The sequence below is a fragment of the Hemiscyllium ocellatum genome, chromosome 6, assembly GCF_020745735.1.
Source record: "Hemiscyllium ocellatum isolate sHemOce1 chromosome 6, sHemOce1.pat.X.cur, whole genome shotgun sequence".
NCBI classification, from domain to species: Eukaryota; Metazoa; Chordata; class Chondrichthyes; order Orectolobiformes; family Hemiscylliidae; genus Hemiscyllium; species Hemiscyllium ocellatum.
The window spans coordinates 99102954-99122275 of record NC_083406.1 but is presented as its reverse complement, the minus strand read 5'-3'; the positions used below and the strand labels follow the sequence as shown (position 1 = coordinate 99122275).

The 19322-nt window shown below is 39.9% G+C and overlaps 1 protein-coding gene across 10 annotated transcripts in view; it reads left to right on the top strand.

The window, feature by feature from the left end:
- Window positions 1-19322, top strand: part of LOC132816506 (F-box-like/WD repeat-containing protein TBL1X) — a 424554-nt gene that overhangs the window by 342891 nt on the left and 62341 nt on the right. For all 10 annotated transcript variants that reach the window (XM_060826181.1, XM_060826180.1, XM_060826186.1 and 7 more), the window contains one exon: window positions 8949-9094. In XM_060826181.1, coding sequence (XP_060682164.1) covers window positions 8949-9094 — 146 coding nt within the window. The remainder of the gene's footprint in view (window positions 1-8948; window positions 9095-19322) is intronic.

Genomic DNA, 19322 nt, shown 5'->3' with positions numbered 1-19322 from the left:
CTTAAGGTTTAAAAAGCGTTTTTGATGTTCTGTCACTATCAGGTATAGGAGGAGCTTTCTGTTGAGATATAGGTCAGACCCAGTAAGTGAAATAATTGAGAAAAAATGTTTCTGTTCATCCTCAGAGCAAGCTTGCAAAACTATCATAGGAGCAATTATAGTGTTGTGGCAATGTCACTGGGCTAACAGTTCAGAAGACTAGGTCACGCTCCGCAGATATCTAATCCCACTACAACAGCTGATGGGATTTGAATTTGATTAACAAATTGGAAATTGAAAAACTGGTCTGTGCAATAGTGACCTTGTAACTGTTGTCAATTGTCGTACAAACACATCTGGTTGACTGAGGATATCTGACATTGTTATCTGGTCTGGCCTATGTGAAACTCCTGATAACAGCTTAACTGCTTTCAAGGTCACTTAGGGATGAGCAACATCCCATGAGTGAATAATAGAAAGCAGACAACATGAGCAATAAAACTCACCTCTGAGATTAATCTAAAAATAGAGAAACCCATTTTTCAAGAACAACAGGGGCAAAGAAAGCACGTTCTGAGTAAATAGCCAATATTAATACCTCCTGAGTCAATTAAGTTTTTAGGTTAATTGGATTTTGAATCTAACTCTTAATTTATGAATTGGCATTACAGGTGCAAAACATTTAATATTTGTTCTTGGGATGGTGTAGCACCAGCTGAATCTCCATTGCCCTTATTATTGAGTCACCTGGAGAGTGAGGGACTGGAGTAGATTTCCTTGCTTGAACAGAATGTACTCCAGTTGAATTTTCATGACAGTCAAGCTTTCATAAGTATTTAATCTAATGCAACTTTAGAAGTCACCAAGTTTAATTAATTCAATTTCTTACAGTGTCATGGGGAGAATTTAATTCTCAATCTGTAGATTATTATTCCATGACCATAACCACTGGCTACCCTTCAAATTTGTATCCTTTGTGGTGAGAATGTGCATTAATAATTTGATCAGAGAATTTAGTGAACGCATTGTGATTTTACGCCTATTAAAATTATCCTGGTTGTTTGGAATTTTTTTGAGACACTTAAGGTAATTATTTAGCCACTATGTTAAAATGATTTTCAATATATAGATCCAGTGAACCTTGAGTTTATAGAATTGAGCAGATGGCTGGTAAAGTTATTAGGTAAACAACAAATTGCTTTCTACATTAAACAAAAAGAGAACATCTGAAGTAAAAACAGAAAATTCTGGAACTTGTCAATTAGTTTGGCTGCATCAGTGAAGAGAAAAAAAAAACAAAGTTAGCATTACTGGAAAAAGTTAGAAGTGCAGAATTATTTCTGAAGAGTTTCAGACAAGAGGCCATCACTAAGATCTGTGTTTTTATTACTACAAATTTAAATTAATTTCTATCAACCAACATGGGTTTATCTGAGCAATTATTGTTAGAACTGTGTTAAATGCGTGAAGCACAATAGGATAACAATTCCACTTCTGCATTGGTCTGACCATGGTTTTTATGCTTTTACATTAGTGCAGTAAATGCACTGAACTGAAGGAAGCAGAAATGGAATTTCTGCCCAGGATGTTTTTGAACTTTTGGGATTTAGCAAGGCACACCATAACAGTTTCTATAGCTGCTAATCAAAGTGTGCATAACATTGCGTGACGTAGTGTGGCTGAGCAGTCTAAGGTGCTGGATCCAGTTTCCAGTCCCTCAGGCAGCGTGAGTTCGAATCCCATTGCTGCCATTTCTGTGGATCAACTGTAATGCTGCATGTTAAAATGCCAGATGTATTTAAGTTCAAAACAAAAAAAATGTGGGTTTGCTTCTTGGGGTGGCACGGTGGCTCAGTGGTTAGCAGTGTTGCCTCACAGCATCAGGGACCCAGGTTCAATTCCCACCTTGAGTGACTGTGTGAAGTTTGCACATTCTCCCCGTGTCTGCGTGGATTTTCTCCCACAATCCAAAAATGTGCAGGTTAAGTGAATTGGTCGTGCTAAATTGCTCATAGTCAGGGATAAATATGGGGAATGAGTCTGGGTGGGTTACTCTTCAGAGGGTCAGTATCGACTTGTTGGGCCGAAGGGCCTGTTTCCATACTGTAGGGAATCGAATCTAATCTAATCATTAACATGTAAAGGAAAGAGATAACCAATAGGAAACAACAAAAGATTCTGTATGCAAGATTTCCTCAATTATAGAATGTTGCGTAGAGTCATAGAGATGTACAGCACAGGAAAAGACTTCGGTCCAATTTGTCCATGCTGACCAGATACCCTAAATTAATCTAGTCCCATTTGCCAGCACTCGGCCCATATTCCTCTAAACCCTTCATATACCCACCCAGATGCCTTTTAAATGTAATTGGACCAGCCTCCACCATTTCCTCTGGCAGTTTGTTCCATACACGCACCACCCTTTACGTGAAATAGTTTCCCCTTAGGTCCCTTTTAAATTTTACCCTCTCACCATAAACCTATGCCCTCTAGTTCTGGACTCCCCCACTCCAGGGAAAAGGCCTTGTCTATTTATCCCATCATGCCCCTCAACTTTTTATAAATGTCTATAAGGTCATACCTTAGCTTCCTATGGTGCATGGAAAATACCCCCTGCCTATTCAGCCTTTCCCTATAGCTGAAACCGTCCAACCCTGGCAGCATCCTTGTAAATCTTTTCTGAACTCTTTCAAGTTTCACAGCATCATTCTTATAGGTGTGAGACCAGAATTGCACACAATATTCTAGTGTTTGAAAATTCAGAATTGGAAACTGTATTCATCTTGTGGCCTACATCAATAGGAAGGAATTCCAATTCTGTAAGATACAAGTTGTTTGTGATGCACAGAATGTTTAATTCCTCACTGCAAGATATATTGCATTAACGCCTGATTCATTCACTGTTTTAAAACAGTAGTGTCCCAGTAGTGTTCTTTATAGTCTTTATAAAAAAAATCAGGCAATTTGGCCCATCAGGTCAAAGTGGCGATATGGGTGGCACGGTGGCACAGTGGTTAACACTGCTGCCTCACAGCGCCAGGGACCTGGGTTCAATTCCCGCCTCAGGCGACTGACTGTGTGGAGTTTGCACGTTCTCCCCGTGTCTGCGTGGGTTTCCTCCGGGTGCTCCGGTTTCCTCCCACAGTCCAAAGATGTGCGGGTCAGGTGAATTGACCATGCTAAATTGCCTGTAGTGTTAGGTAAGGGGTATATGTAGGGGTATGGGTGGGTTGCGCTTCGGCGGGTCGGTGTGGACTTGTTGGGCCGAAGGGCCTGTTTCCACACTGTAAGTAATCTAATCTAATAAAAAAAAAGGTCGCTGTGGTGTTCTTGCTTTGCTCCAGCCTCCCCTAGCCTTTTTTATGCTTTCTCCTTTGTATTTTCCTATTAGAATCTTTGTCCTTGTATTTTGCAATTTAATCATGTACCATCTAGCTCTAGAGTAATTACTTCTAGCTGTCTGGATATGGTGCCAACAAGCAATTTCCAAATGTATATTTTAACTTCTTTGTTACCTTAACTGCTTTTAACTGAACAGTTCAGCTTTACCAATAAACATTTAATCAGCTTATTGAAATTTGCAATCCTTCTTAATTAGATCAAATAACTTAGCAAATGTTTCAGTACAAAGTGGTGTAAAGCTCTTTGCCAATTACGAGATTAATGAAACCAGTGGTTGATCTCAAGAAGGAAGAATAATGAAGGAAATAATTTGTTGATAGAAAGCTGCCTTCTATTTTCCCACAGATTGTATTTGCATAGGCCATTATTCAGCAGTAAACCTTAGACTTAGTAGTAAAACCTAAAGTGCCAACATTTTCTTAATATAAGTAAAGAAACCGATTTAATAAATGCTATAGATTTGCCAACTACAAATTGCGATTTGATCAAAAAATCTATTGCAAGGCAATTATAACAACAATAACAAAAATGTAATTTTCATAATTTGCAGTTGGGAATTTTGAGAACACGTGAATTTTTTTTTGTTGCTTTTTGGAGCGTTTCCATCCCAGTGATCTTAATTTGGTCATCAGTATAAATTAGTGGGCCTAATTATTTCAAATGCATTACAAAAATTGATGAGTGCTATTTATTCCAACCGTTGCATATATCTACACATTTTATTTGGTGCTTAACATGTAGGATGTGTGGTTTAAACTTTGAATAAGGAATCTGAAGTTCAGTTTCCAAAAGAACTTTGTGGCACCAAACTTTCAACAATGGCTATTTAGATAACCACTGCGAGAAAATTCTACGATTGGTATGCTATTGTCCAATGATGGAAACTGTTTTCTGAAACCTGGAATAGCACTAAGATGCTAGACAGTGGAACTTTTGCAAAAAACATATTTACAAAATTTGACCAAATTTCCTCCCCATTGGATTTGGTTGTCAGGACTGTACCCGTTTGATGCATTCATTCCAAATCTTCAGCTGTTTATATCATTTTCACTTTACATGTATCTGACAATCTAGAATTTTTTCTTTTCATTGATATTTTCCTTTCTCAATATTTTTATTCATGCTGGAATATAGACCTGCAAGTACTGGCCGCTTGCACAGAGTGTCCTTTCCTCATGTGATTCTAATGTTTCAGTGACACTACATTGTGGGGATAGAACAGGAAAGTGCACTTATGTCCTCTGTTGATGTTTTCACTGCACCTCTGGCAGTATTTAGGCAGCGAGCAGTGTCAATAGTGATTTTTCTCCCAATCTGTCCATTTATAAAATTTGGCAATTAATACATGCATCTTTTCTCCTGTTGAGCCATGGAAGAACTTGCTGAGTGCAGTTGAAAGACAAAATATGAATTCTTGATATTCCAGAGTAAATAAAAAAATGCAGAATCTAGAAATCCAAGTCAAAAAAAAATTGCTGCAACTGCTCAGCACAGTCACCATCTGGAAAGATCAGATGAGTTAACACATTAGGACTTATCAAAATTGAAGGATATTTTGGCACTCCCTATAAAGGAACTGAACTGGGGCATGAGGCAGGAAAAGCAACCTTGGAAAGAAATGCAATTAATATATATTTAAATGCTGAAATAACAAGTGATGTATAGCAGAAGACAATGCAATGCATAATGGGAGCAATTAATAAATTGAGCATATTTATAAAGCAGAATGGTAGTGTTAACAGCCAAAGGAAGTGGGGCAATTAGGAAGAAACAAAAGCATGAAAATGTGCAAATTGAGTAGGTTTTAGGAGCATGAGGAAAAAGTGAAAAGTCAGCCAATACCAAGGATGTAGAAGATAACCATTTAATTGAATGTTGCTAGCAGATCCACTTAAAATTTGAACTAATGACAACTACTAAAGTTGAGAGGCACATTAGCAAGCTTCAGTAAATAAGGGCACTAATGATGCTATTATGGACTGAAATCAGACTGTCAAAACAGCAATTCTCGCATGTTGCACCTTCTGGATGTAAGGTGCATTGTATGTTCACAAATCAAAGAACAGGCACTGTTGAATAAAAGGCAATTAAAAGGGATTACAGCTGAAAACATTAGGGATGATATCCTACAAATGTCAATCAATATTCAGAATTTATTAATCTGATTAATAACAAAAATGAGTAGCTATGACTCAGTCTCTATTTCTGATTACAATTATTATGGATGTTTGTTTCTGCCCAGTTACCTGTTGTCCTGTAATGAAAATAACGCCTTTGGTCTGGATTTTCAGTTTGCTGCATTGTCATATTATAAATTTTAATGTCACTGTGTATATAGATGGTCAGGTTTGAGGAATACTGAGAAACATACCGGTATTATTTAGTAGTACATGAATAAGCTAGAAATAAAACAACTTAAAACAAAATCCAAAAATTATGCTAGAGCATGGATGAAGTGAGTGGGAATATGATGACCAAAAATTCAATGACAAAAGTGTATTTTTGCACACAGAAGTTTGACAGAAGTGAGGGTACCAAGTGTTAAAGCTCTCGATGGTAGATGAACAAAGCAATTTAGTGTTCAAGCACTTGACATCAAAAGTGAACTCAAAGATCTAAGAAGCAATTGTAAAAAAGTTAATGGGATGTCAGGCTTCATCAGAAGAGCTGCAGACTATATAAGAAAAAATCTGGTATGTAGAACATCAGATAGACCAGTTTGCTAAATTGAAGTTAGATTTTAAGTTTTGGGCAGCAAAGTGTTTTGCAGAGAACAGGTCACTCAGGTGTCAGTTAAATAGAACTGAGGAATAGAACTCCCATCTGCCACAACTTGTCCCTGATCAGCTGCTTCAAGATTGTCCTTGTCCTAGGCAGTACCTGGACGAGAGGCCCCCTGTTCAGCTAATAATTCTTCTCCTTTCCTCTTGTCAAATACTGTGGAAGCCAGGGATCTGAAGTGAAAGCAGAAGACATGTACTTCCTAATTCCAGAGCCAGCTTGCAGACTCATTGCTGTGGGTCCATGCCTCGGGCTGTTAACTGCTGCTCCAATCACAGACTGGTGCACTCCCACATTTACTGCTGATCAGCCTACTGGTAAGTCTGCAGCAGCAAAAGCAGGAGAGGAAAAGCCTCTGATTGGAGGAGGAACTTCTTGTAAAATCTGTGAATGAACTGTAAACTATAGCCATCGAGTCACAGAAGCGTAAAACACAGAGAAAAGCCCTTTGGCCCATTGAGTCTGCACTGGTCAAAACCAACTACCTAACGATTCCAGTTTCCAACATTTGATTCATAATCTTGTAGGCCTTGGAATCACAAGTATACATCTAAACATTTACATGTAAATATGTACAAGTATTAAATGTTATGAGGGTTTCTGCCTCTACTACCCTTCCAAGCAGTGAATTCCAGATTCCCACCAGTCTGTGGCACCATGTCATGTAACTATCTTAAAAACACTTGGCCTGTCTGGTCTAAAATCCATGCAATAACATAATACTTATCCGCATCAATAACTTTCCACACAACATAAAAATAAGGGCAAAAATTCAATGGTCTTTGGACTAGTGTGCGGCAGGCATTTTGAGGAGTGACTAAGAAGTCACCCTCACTAGTGAGAAAGCCCACTGGAGCAAGCTTCAATCAGCTACTTAATTAAAGCAGGCATCAGCCCATTGGAAATGCTCTGGCCCATTGACCTTATGTTGAACTTAAGAGCTTAAAGGTCCTGGTGCTATTGCTAAGGGCACCTGGACTGGTATCAACTCCCTGCAAGCCAGGATCATCACTTGAGCTGTCTGAGTGGACACCTGCAGCTAAACATTCTGAATATTACACTCTGGCCTCCATCAGTAATCTCCCTTGTCTGTGCAATTTGGTGAGATCCATATTGATCCCGAGTGTTTGGAGCATCTTAAGGTGGAAGATGAGGCTTTCTTCCTCCGGGCGTCAGGTGGCTAGAATTTGGCAGTGGAGGAGTCCCAGGACTTGAATGTCCTTGGCAGAGTAGGAAGGGGAGTTAAAGTCTAGATTAAAGTAATGCTGGAAAAGCACAGCAGGTCAGGCAGCATCTGAGGAGCAGGAAAATCGCGTTTCGGGCAAAAGCCCTTCATCAGGATTAGAGTATCATCAGCACCTTCATCAGCATCTGCAGTCCTTGTTTTTACCTGGGGTGTTAAAGTGTTTGGTCCCAGGAAAGTGGAATTGTTTAGTGCATGTGTCCCAGAGATATTTTCTGAAACGTTCCGCAAGTTGGCGTCCCCTCTCACCAATGTAGAGGAGACCACATCGAGAGCAACTGACACAGTTGATGACGTGTGTGGAAGTACAGGTAAATTCCTGTCGCATGTGGAATGATCCTTTGGGGTCTTGGAGGTAGGTGAGGGGGAAGGTGTGGGCACATGTTTTGCACTTCTTGCAGTGGCAGGGGAAGGTGCTGGGAGTGCGTTGGTGGGGGGCATGGACTTAACAAGGTAGTCGCAGAGGGAATGGTCCCTCCAGAAGATAGATAGGGATGGGGAGGGAAATATATCCCTGGGTTTGGGGTCTGTTTGTAAGTGGTGGAAATGGCGGAGGATGATGCCATGTACCCGGGAGTTGGTTGGTTGTGGTGGGGAGGGGGGGGGGTGAGGTGTTGGATGGCAGAGTCTGTGCTTGTTACAATTGGAGGGGTGGAGTTCATGGATAGAGATGGAAGAAATGGAGGAGATGCACTGGAGGGCATCATCGGCCAAGTGCTTGGTCCATTGCTCCTATGTCTCTGAAAACTTAATCTCCACCCTTCCCCTTATGGCAGTTTCCTGTGTAATCACTGAAGGTCTAACTCTTGACTTTTTACTTCTTCCACGTCACTCTCTTCAAAGCCCCAAACACACCTTTAAGGTGAAGTAGCATTTTACTTGCGCTTTCAATCTGGTCTGATGCAGTCTCCTTGACATTGGTTAGACCAAAATTAAACTGGCTTGACCTTCCTGTTACTTGCCATTTTAATAAATAATTTTGCTCTCTGCTAACATTTTTACTCAGGGTCTGCTACACTGTTGCATTGAAGCTCCACAAAAATTGGAGGAACTGTACCTCATATTTTCCTTAGCCACTTTATAGCTTGAACTAAACATTGGATTTAAAAATGTCACAGCATGGCCTCTGTTCAAACTCAAGGTGTAACTTCTGTCCTCCATTTTTATGGGGCTTAGTTTAACATCTCATTTTAAGGATAGCACCTTTGACATCACACCATATCCTCAAGCTCTGGACGGCAACTTTCAACTCACAGCATGGCTGTGATGTTGAAGAGAAGGTTCTGGATCATGCACATCATAGGAAAAGCAGTCAGGTAGTCGAGTGCCAGTAAGACAATCAGTGGTGTTGAGGGCAAGGTGAAAATGTGAAAAATAGATGTAATATTTCTAAATTAATCTGCAAAAATCTTCACAATCTGGATACTGAAAATTTGTATTCGGGCAGAGTGTGCTGCCTGTTCTTCATGAGCAAGGGTGTCCTTTGTGAATAATGCTCGCTTGTAACTTTTTAATTAATATTGCTTTTTTTTTCCTTTTTCAGGTTTCTCTCATTCGGCATTCACATTTGGAATAGAAAGTCACATAAGTCAGTCAAACATCAATGGGACACTAGTGCCACCTGCAGCACTAATCTCAATCCTTCAGAAAGGATTGCAGTATGTCGAGGCAGAGATCAGCATCAATGAGGTAATATGATGGCAAACAAAATATTTATTACATTTAACCCAGTCACTTTCTGGTTCCTGTTAGACAACAATTTGCAGTTTAAGTGTCTGTTGACTTGCTTCAATGTTAAATGTTTTGATATTTACATACGAGTATGGAGGAGTTTGAAAAAAAGGATTCTTGAATTTCACTAGTACTTTGACATTAAAACAGTGATTGCTGCACTAAGAACTTGTATGAAATAATTTATCATGGTCTTTTTGAGTGCTTCACTTGGTAGAAATGGCTGAAAGCCTTTTACATTTCTTAATTGATTGCCAGCCAAGTTAAAGGCTACCACGATAACCTCACTACAGTTGTACTGCAAATCTGGTTAACATAATGACCCAGGTTTTCTGATGGCCAGACAATCATTATGCCAGTGTAGATGTGGGTTGTATCTGGGCACCCTGCAGAATCCCCATCGTGGCAGATGCTGAAGAAATTTCCTGCGAAGTTAAATTTTCTGCTGCGCAGTTTCTTTATGCATGAAGCCCCTGAATGTCTCAATAATCCACAGACTTTAGGGGGTTCTGCTAAAATTAGGTAAAATATTCACTCGAGGAATGTTAGACCTTTAACTACATAGTCCAACTGCTGAGTAACTATTCCACAGACCCCATGTCAATTTCTAACTACACTCACCCAGACCACTTAGAACTCCTAGATATGACCTAGCCCCAACCCTAACTCGTACCCCTGTCTCATTGCTGTCCTATACCCCATCCCACACATCCCATTGGTAAACTTTCTTTCCATACTCCTTCCCATACTACATGCTGTCCATTTCCACTTCCTGAGCTAAATCCTTATTCCCTCTTTCTATACTGTTGCCACCCACCCTGCTCCTGCACTGTTCTTCTCTCCCTTACCTGTCCCTTTATGCTCCAGTCATGCTCTCCTACCAACCATCCCACGTGCTCCTTACCCATCCGCCATGTGATCTTGCTTTACCCTCTGCTTTCCGAGAGCATTCTGTATTGAGGTCTCTCCACATCGCTGCCAATGATAGTGCAACTCTGTATTGAGAAGCCAGCTCACTCATCTCAATGATATCTGTAAATAAATGCCTGTATTTTTAAAAACACTATTAAAATATTAATTACTGGCAGCACCTTCATATTAGCACATTATAATTTTGATAATCTGCAGTTATCAATCCAGTTAAAAATAGTACCTTTAAACAAAAATATTTGCACTCTCTGCTTCCTTACCTTCCAAATAAATGGAGAGCTCTTCATTGAAAGGCATGTAGCTCAGGGTTTTTTTAAACTGCAGCTGTGCAAGATTCATAGAGATGTACAGCAAGGAAACAGACCCTTCAGTCCAATTCGTGCATGCCGACCAGATATCCTAAATTAATCTAGTCTCCCTTGCCAAGTTCAGTTCCTGCCCCTGGTGACTGTTTGTATGGAGTTTGCACATTCTTCCCGTGTCTGTATGGGTTTCGTCCAGTTGCTCCAGTTTCATCCCACAGTCTAAAGATGTGCAGGTTAGGTGAATTGGCTATGCTAAATTGCCCTTAATGTTCAGGGATGTGTAGGTTAGGTGCATTAGTCAGGGGTAAAGGTAGGGTAGAGGAATGATTCTGGGTTGGTTACTCTTCGGAGAGTCAGTGTGGACTTGTTGGGCTGAAGGGCCTGTTTCCACACTATAGGGATTCTAATTCTTGCCAGCATTTGGCCATATCCCTCTAAACCTTTCCTATACATATACCCATCCAGATGCCTTTTAAATGTTGTAGTTGTACCAGCCTCCACCACTTTGTCTGGTAGCTCATTTCATACATGTAGCATCTTCTGCGTGAAAAGGTTGCTCCTTGGGTCTCTTTCAGATCTTTCCCCTCTCACCCTAAACCTATGCCTCTAGTTTTGGACTCCCCCACCCCAGGGAAAAGACTGTCTATTTACCCTATCCATTCCCTTCATGACTTTATAAACCTCTCGAAGGTCACCCCTCAGCCTCTGATGCTCCAGGGAAAACAGTCCCAGCCTGTTCAGCCTCTCCCTATAGTTCAAATCCTCTAACCCTGGCAACATCCTTGTAAATCTTTTCTGAACCCTTTCAAGTTTCACAACATCCTTCCGATAGGGAGACCAGAATTGCATACACTATTCCAAAAGTGGCCTAACCAATGTTCTGTACAGCCATTACATGACCTCCCAACTCCTTTCCCAAAGCAAAGGATACCAAATGCCTTCTTCACTATCCAGTCTACCTGAGACTCCACTTTCAGGAATATGAACTGCACTTCAAGGTTTCTTTGTTCAGCAACACTCTCCAGGACCTTAGCATTAAGTGTATTAGTCCTGCTCTGTTTTGCCTTCCCAAAATGTAGAACCTCACATTTATCTAAATCAAACTCTGTCTACCATTCTTCAGCCCATTGGCCCATGTGATCAAGATTTCATTGTACTCTGAGGTAAACTTCTTCGCTGTCCACCACACCTCTAATCTTAGTGTCATCTGCGCACTTACAAACTATAACTCCTATGTTCACATCTAAATGATGAAAAGCATTGTACCCAGCATGCCACTGGCACTGGTCTCGAGACTGAAAAGCAATCCTCCATCACCACCCCATGTCTTCTGTCTTCGAGCCAGTTCTGTACCACATGGCTAGTGCTCCCTGTATTCCATGTGATCTAACTTTGTTCACCAGCCTACAACCAGAGAAATCTTCTAGTAAAAAATGAGGTCTGCAGATGCTGGAGATCACAGTTGAAAATGTGTTGCTGGTTAAAGCACAGCAGGTCAGGCAGCATCCAAGGAATAGGAAATTCGACGTTTCGGGCATAAGCCCTTCATCAGGAATTCCTTCATCAGCAACACATTTTCAACTACAACCAGAGAAACCTTGTTGAACGCCTTACTGAAATCCATATAGATCACATCCACCACTCTGCTGTCATTCGTCTTCTTCATTAATTCAAGCAAAAATAAATCAGAGAAGTTCAGTTCTTAACCTTTCATGTTACTTCAAGATGATTTTCCCAAACCAAAGTAGCAAAAACATTTCTGAGCACTAGCTGTTGTGTTCAAAGAGCTCTATCTGAGGGAACTGCACAAATTAATCAGCTAAGGAGGGTTGATCAAATATACTAAAAACCTCCAAAAGAACTGCTGGATGTTGTAAATCAAAAATTGCTGGAAAATCTCAGCAGGTCTGGCAGCATCAGTGGAAAGAGATCAGAGTTAATGTTTCGGGTCCAGTGACCGTTAATTGGAACTGAGCTTTTCCAGAGATTTCTGTTTTTGATCAAATTTATTGTTGGATTCAGAAAGTGTATGATTAAAGTGTCATTAAAATATAAGAACAATCATTCAATACTTGACAACAATGCCCTATCCAGGTAAATCTAATGTAAAGCAAAATGGATTATTTTTGCTGGAAACTAAATACAAGCAGAAAATGCTGGGAAAATATTCAACAGGCCTAACAGTACACATGGAGACAGAAACAGGATTGGATTCAACACAATGTTGACTCTCCTTCTCTCTCAACAGATGCTGCCAGACCAGAGCTTTGCCACCATTTTCTGTTTTTATGTCCCAAATCAATTTGAACTAGATGGTGTCAATTCAGGGTACAGCTGACCATCTTTTGTTAAACTCAGCTTCTGTTACAGCCACTTGAAATCACGGCAACTTCACATATTAACATACATAAAGGCTGCAATATTTGGCCAATCAATCTGGACTCTTTGGAGGGCTATTTGTAAAGATTTAAATCTAAGGCACATGGATCTTATCGTTTGGTCACCTCTCAGCTTCTGCAGTTCATTGTAAATGCTGAGCAAGTTTTATGTTCAATCTTTCATAATGGCAACAGAAAATCTCTGAAAATGTAGTCACAGAAATATTATAATGCTAAGCAAATGAAAACTTTCCTAACTTGAGTATGGATTCCTTTGGTGAAATAAAATAGGATAGATTTCTGGTCCATCACATTGAGATCCAAGCAGATCTGCAACATTGTGCACCTCCTAGTACTTTAGCATTGAAATTTCAGTGTTTCTCTTTGTCATTATCTATATTCAACTATTCCAATCTTGTAATAGTCCTCCAGAAGACTTCAAGTCAATAAAAACTTGGCTGTGAACAAAGGACAAAGAAAATTTACAGCCCAGGAACAGACTCTTCGGCCCTCCAAACCTGAGCCGATCCAAATTCACAGTCTAAACCTAGCGTCCAATTCCTAAGCGTCTGTATCCCTCTGCTCCCCAACTGCTCACGCATCTGTCCAGATACACCTTAAATGAATCTACCATGCCTGCCTCTGCTGGCAACGCTTTCCAGGCATCTACTCTGTAAAGTGCTTTCCACATGTATCCCCCTTAAACTTTTCACCTCTCACCTTGAATGCATGACCTCTTGTTGTTGACTCCCTCACCCTGGGGAAAAGCTTATCTCCATCCACCCTGTCTATACCCTTCATGATTTCATAAACCTCAATCTCCTTTTCTTCTAATGAAAATAATCCTAACCTACTCAACCTCTCTTCATAGCTAGCACCTTCCATGCCAGGCGACATCCTCGTAAACCTTCTCTGCACCCTCTCCAAAGCGTTCGCATCCAATTGGTAATGTGGCGACCAGAACTGTACACCGTATTCTAAATGCAGCCAAACCAAAGTCTTGTACAATTTTAACATGTCCTGCCTGCTCTTATTCTCAATACCCCATCTGATGAAGGCAAGCATACCATATGCCTTCTTGACCACTGTGGGTACCCTATCCCGCATCAGTTGTTATTTGCCTAACAAACCTGTCCTTACTGCCGTACATTGGCCCCGATCTCCCAGTACCTTAATTTTAACATTGTCATCATAACATAAGTAACTTTGCCTCTCTCTATCTCTATAAGCTTCTTAAAATGACCCCACCCACTCTTTATACCTGCACCAAAAATGTACTCTTTCACAATGTTTTTCAATACATCTCCTCGTATCTTCTTGGCTCAGCATCCATTTTATTTAAGTTGATTGGAATATTTCTCATTGTTAAAGGTCCTATGCAAGTTGTTACTGGTAGAAATTAGCAACTCACTACCATTTACATGGAAATTATAATGCACTGTATAAAAGGGCACTTTCTAAAAATGCCTGAGAAAGCACTTCAATTTAAGGAGTTTGAGCACCATGTGAATTGAGCTTCAGGATGGCTATTACACAATCTGCAGTGGAGCTATTGCTGTACTAAATATTATAACTGAGAAGCTAGTGGGCAGTTATTTATATATTTCTGAATGTAAAACACGTGTAGTTTGTGTGTCAAGTGGCAGACTGCATGCACTTATTAGATTTTGGTCCCTCAATACTTTGTTGTTGCTTCATTTATATGAGGCAAAACAAGGAGAGGGGGAAAGACAGTGGTTTAGTCACTGAAGGTCATATGCACTAATGGGCACCTTTCAGAGATTTTTCCATTACCTGGTATAAAATAGGCTAAAGCTACATCATCAGCTTTTCCGTGTTACAGCTGAAAATATATCTATACCTCTGCCTTGCAGCAGTATTTGTTACATAAGGCAAGCAGTAATTTTAACATTTGACAATAAAAAAGTAATAGAAACAGAGTAGGAAGACTGGAACATTCTTTGGTGCATAGTGAAACTTTCACCACATAACAAACAAATCTAAAACTTTTAATGCAAAGTACTTAGTATGCATTGTCTATTTTCTTACAATAGCTCACCAAGTTTTTGTTAAAACATGTTCATTCAAATCAATCAAGTAGTTATTTCAGTCTTTCAGCTTCACCTTGGTGTATCATTTGGATAATAGTAATCCTAGGTTAACAATGAGTATAGTGATATAGAAAAAGCTGTGTTATCTGCAAAGAAAACTCTGCAGAAAAGTGTCCATGTCTATCCATCCAGTTTATCCCAGGTTTTTTTGGTTGAGAAGGTGGCTGCCTAGGCGGTATTGCTGACATGTGCTTTGCTACTTGCTTTGTGTCATATTCAGTAAATGAACAGCAAAATCATTACATCATAGTGCTCCAGCTCAATTAAATCAACCTTGAAGTAAACAGGAAACGTGAATAAGATTGGTAGACAGACTAACTGAATTATTCAGAGCATGTGCAGCTCCTTTCTCTGATATCATCACATTAATGCATGCAGGAGCTTCACTACTGTGTTTAACCCTTAATGTGTATGCACTCTTGTTTATTACTTCACTAACACAGGAAGGTAACATGATATAGCTCAGCATTATAAATAGCCTTTACATGTCCAAATGTTCATAAACCACAAATGTATGAGGTGTGTGTGTTGGGAGTCAAGATACAAGATTACTTGGTGCAGAATTCTCAGCATCTGACCAGTTCTTGTGAAGTCTGTGTTTATGTGACTGATCCAGTTCAGTTCATGATTAATAGAAATCCCTGGGATTTTGATATTAGAACCAGGAATTGTTGGAGAAACTCAGCAGGTCTGGCAGCATCTGTGCAGAGAAAGCAGAGTTAATGTTTTGAGTCCAGTGACTCTGCTTTAGAATTTTGATAATGGGAGATTCAGCATTGGTAATGATATTGAACATTAAGGGGGTTGATAGGATGCATTCTTACCAGATCTTACTGCATTTAACCATGGACAACCTTAAAACATGCAAACAGTGTTTAACATTGCACAATCATCAATGAACATCTTCACCCCTGACCTCATGGTGGGTGGCAGGGTAATTGATGAAACAGTTGAAGATGGTTTGGTTTAGGCACTAACCTAAACAGGGTAATGTGATATATTCTGCTGGAATTGTGACAATTGCCTAGCAGAACTCTGGTGGTCAGGGGCAAAAAATCGATAAGGCTTCTGTGCCATTAGCTTTTGCTCATTGTACAAATCTTTCACAAAAAGTAGATGTGAAAGGGATCATTTTCAGTCAGTCAGTCAGGGAAAATGATTCTCATGTGCTGATATTGAAGCAGATTTAATTCCAGGCATGGAGTAGATAAGCAGCAGGACTAACTGATTGTTCATTTCTGTTGCTATCTTGAAATCTTGTTACGTTGTTACAATACTGCCAACAATGTTTTTCCCTTAATCATTCATGGAATGTGAACATTGCTAATAAGGCCAACATTTATGACTCACCCCTAAATGCCCTTGAGAACTGGGTGCATTCTGTTAATGTGTGTCTTGCTATTGCTTACTGGTGCTGCATGTATTGCCATAGTTAAGGATTTTTATGTGGCAGTTTGGAGAGGCTGGCCAATCCGAGAAATCCCCAGTAAATAATGACCTTACAGTGCGGTCTGGATGATGATTGTTGTACTGGTTTTTTAAAAATTTTATTATTTAATTGGATGGTTGTTGCTGCCAAGAGCAGCAATTATCGCCCATCCCTAATTGTCCTTGATCAGATCGGCTTACCTGGCCATTTAAGAGTCAATCACATTACATGTAGGTTAGATGGTAGACGTCTTTCTTTAAAGTGATCCTCAATCAGATGGATTCTTGGTCACTACTACTGAGACTTGCCTTTCAATAATGGAATTATTATTTGAATTTAAATTCTACTTCCATGTTCCCAGAGCATTAGCCTTGTATTTTGAATTACTAGTTTGGACATGATCACTACACCACCCCCACTTGTAGTTGACTCAAGTTAAAATTAGTCTTAGTGTTTAAATGAATCATTTTCAAACACAAAAGCACTTCTTATATCAGATCTTGTGCATAAAACAAGACATTTGGCAGATGAAGTAGAAAGTGCACTTAAGAGAATGATTATATGTAGCAATTAAACTTCAAAATGCAGATGCTTGCATAACCCATCCTTTCCTGTAAGAGCTGAAATGCTTTCTCATCACTTTGTCTGAAGCTGTTTTCAGCCATCTCATAATTAACTCCTAAGGCTCAATTATGAAAAAGCAAATAAGGCTCCCCTGATGACTCTGGGAATTTATCTAATGAGTATTTAAACAGGATTGATTTCTGCCCTGAGCTGAGTGAACTGATCTCTGCCAAGCTGATGCTAACAGCTACATTGGTCTCAGGATCCCTTGGTTCAAAAGGGGAGAATTCAGTCCTTGAAATTGGCAGTTTGTGCACATTGAGCTTGGCTGTGCTGTCTGTTTGGCAAGTAGTCTCTCTGTTCACTGTTGAGGCATACACAAGAATGATGGTCTTGGGACACTAGCAGCTGGCAGATATTTTGTACCGATAGCTCAGCAAATGTTGTTTGTATTTTTCAGGTTGGAACTAAAAGGAAAAAATAGATGAGGAGAGAAAAAAGAATAAGTGAAATATATGACTCTTAATTAAACGATCAGTGCATGGTAAAATTCTTGTTGTATTAGGCATCAGGTGGTTGCAAGCTTCCAGCATCAATTACTGGGAATACTGCATATTTGATGACACAACAACCAGCTTATTGAATATGGGAAGTTAAGCCAATAATCATTCCACAACTGCAGTGATAGTTTGGCACCTAAGCAAGAAGAAATTAAGGCACTTGAACCCTGTAGGTTAGTCCCTTGGAATTATACTTGCGGATTGAATTGCAAAATTAAAATCATAGCAGCATGAAATAGGAAAGGTGAATTTATGGAGTCAGAAATGGTTGTCATTGCGGTGACAATCATCAAAAACAATTGCAACATTCATATAAGCTTCATTCCTGATCCCATAGATTGGAAGAGAGAAAGAGAAGACTGAGCTCAATCACCAGAAACAAGATATGCTTTGTGATTACCTGGTTTGTGACTCAGTGACAATAGGAGGCCATTATTAGTATGTATCAACATATATTGCGTCAAATGTAGTCCCGACTCATGCTGTTTGCCCAAGTGAATTGGATGTAATGGAAATTTTGGATATCTAATCTCTCACAGGCCATTTAAATGTATCAGCCAAAAAGATTTTGCATTGCTTGTGTTTTTTTTGTCAATATTACCACAATTGTTGTTTATACTGTGAATTTTCATACTTTTACACTTTGAGGGTTTTTCTTGTCTTTAATTTGCATAGTCTGGTGGGAAAGCTATCACTCAGATGCTAATAAGCCATTTTTAAAACGTTCTTTCACAAGATATGGGCATTGCTGGCAAGATTAGCATTTATTGCCCTTGGGGAGGTGTTGGTGAGCCGGTGAACAGTGGCAATCCACATTTAAAGATGACCCCAGTCATTTTCAGCAGATGTACTTGCCTCTTGTAATTTTAAAGTGCAGTTCATGGGAAAGATGCAAAAAGTCATTAACCCAGGCCTCCCTATCACCCCTCTGCTCCATTTCAACTGAACTCATCCCTGGGTAGGTCAGTGCTGTCCTTTTGTTGAAGAGTGCAACTGCTGATTTCTGCAAGTTTTAAGTTTGCAGAACATGGTAGAGAATATGTTTTTGGAGACTTGCACATTCTCTGGATTGAGATTGAGCCCTTAAACTGGCCTCTGATTGTCCTAGCTGCAAAGTTGACTCCTGTTGGATGTTGAAGACAGAGGTACACAGTGAGAAATGTACACAATGTAAATGCCACTCCTGGGTGTAAGGAAATATTATATAGCTACGTTGATCAAAAATTACTTACCATGAGTGCATTGAGCTCATTAGACAGAGGCCAATCAGCCCACCAAGACGGCATCAATCTTTGAAGACCATCGCACCTAGTCCCACTGCCCTCACCCTATCCCTGTAAACTCACATTTACAATGGCTAATCCACCTAGCCTCCACATCTTTGGACTGTTGGAAGTAGCCAGACCACTTGGAGGTAATCCGTGCAGACACTGGGAGAGCATGCAACTTCCACACAGATAGATGCCCAAAATTGAAATTGAATCAAGGTGCCTGGCACTGTGAACCCACAGTGTTAACCACCAAGTCACCCAAATATAATATGTAGTTCTGCAATCGATTCAAATAAAACACAAAAGTTGATAGAACCAAGGAAAGTTGACACGTTAAAACAAATCTAACAAATCAATTACATCTAATTTGTCAATTGTGCCACCATTGAAGGCAAACACAAATAAAGATAATGGCCATTCAGGCTCACTGTTATATTAGCTGAAAATGTGTTGCTGGTTAAAGCGCAGCAGGTCAGTCAGCATCCAAGGAACAGGAAATTCGACGTTTCGGGCACAAGCCCTTCATCAGGAATCCTGATGAAGGGCTTGTGCCCGAAACGTCGAATTTCCTATTCCTTGGATGCTGCCTGACCTGCTGCGCTTTAACCAGCATCACATTTTCAGCTCTGATATCCAGC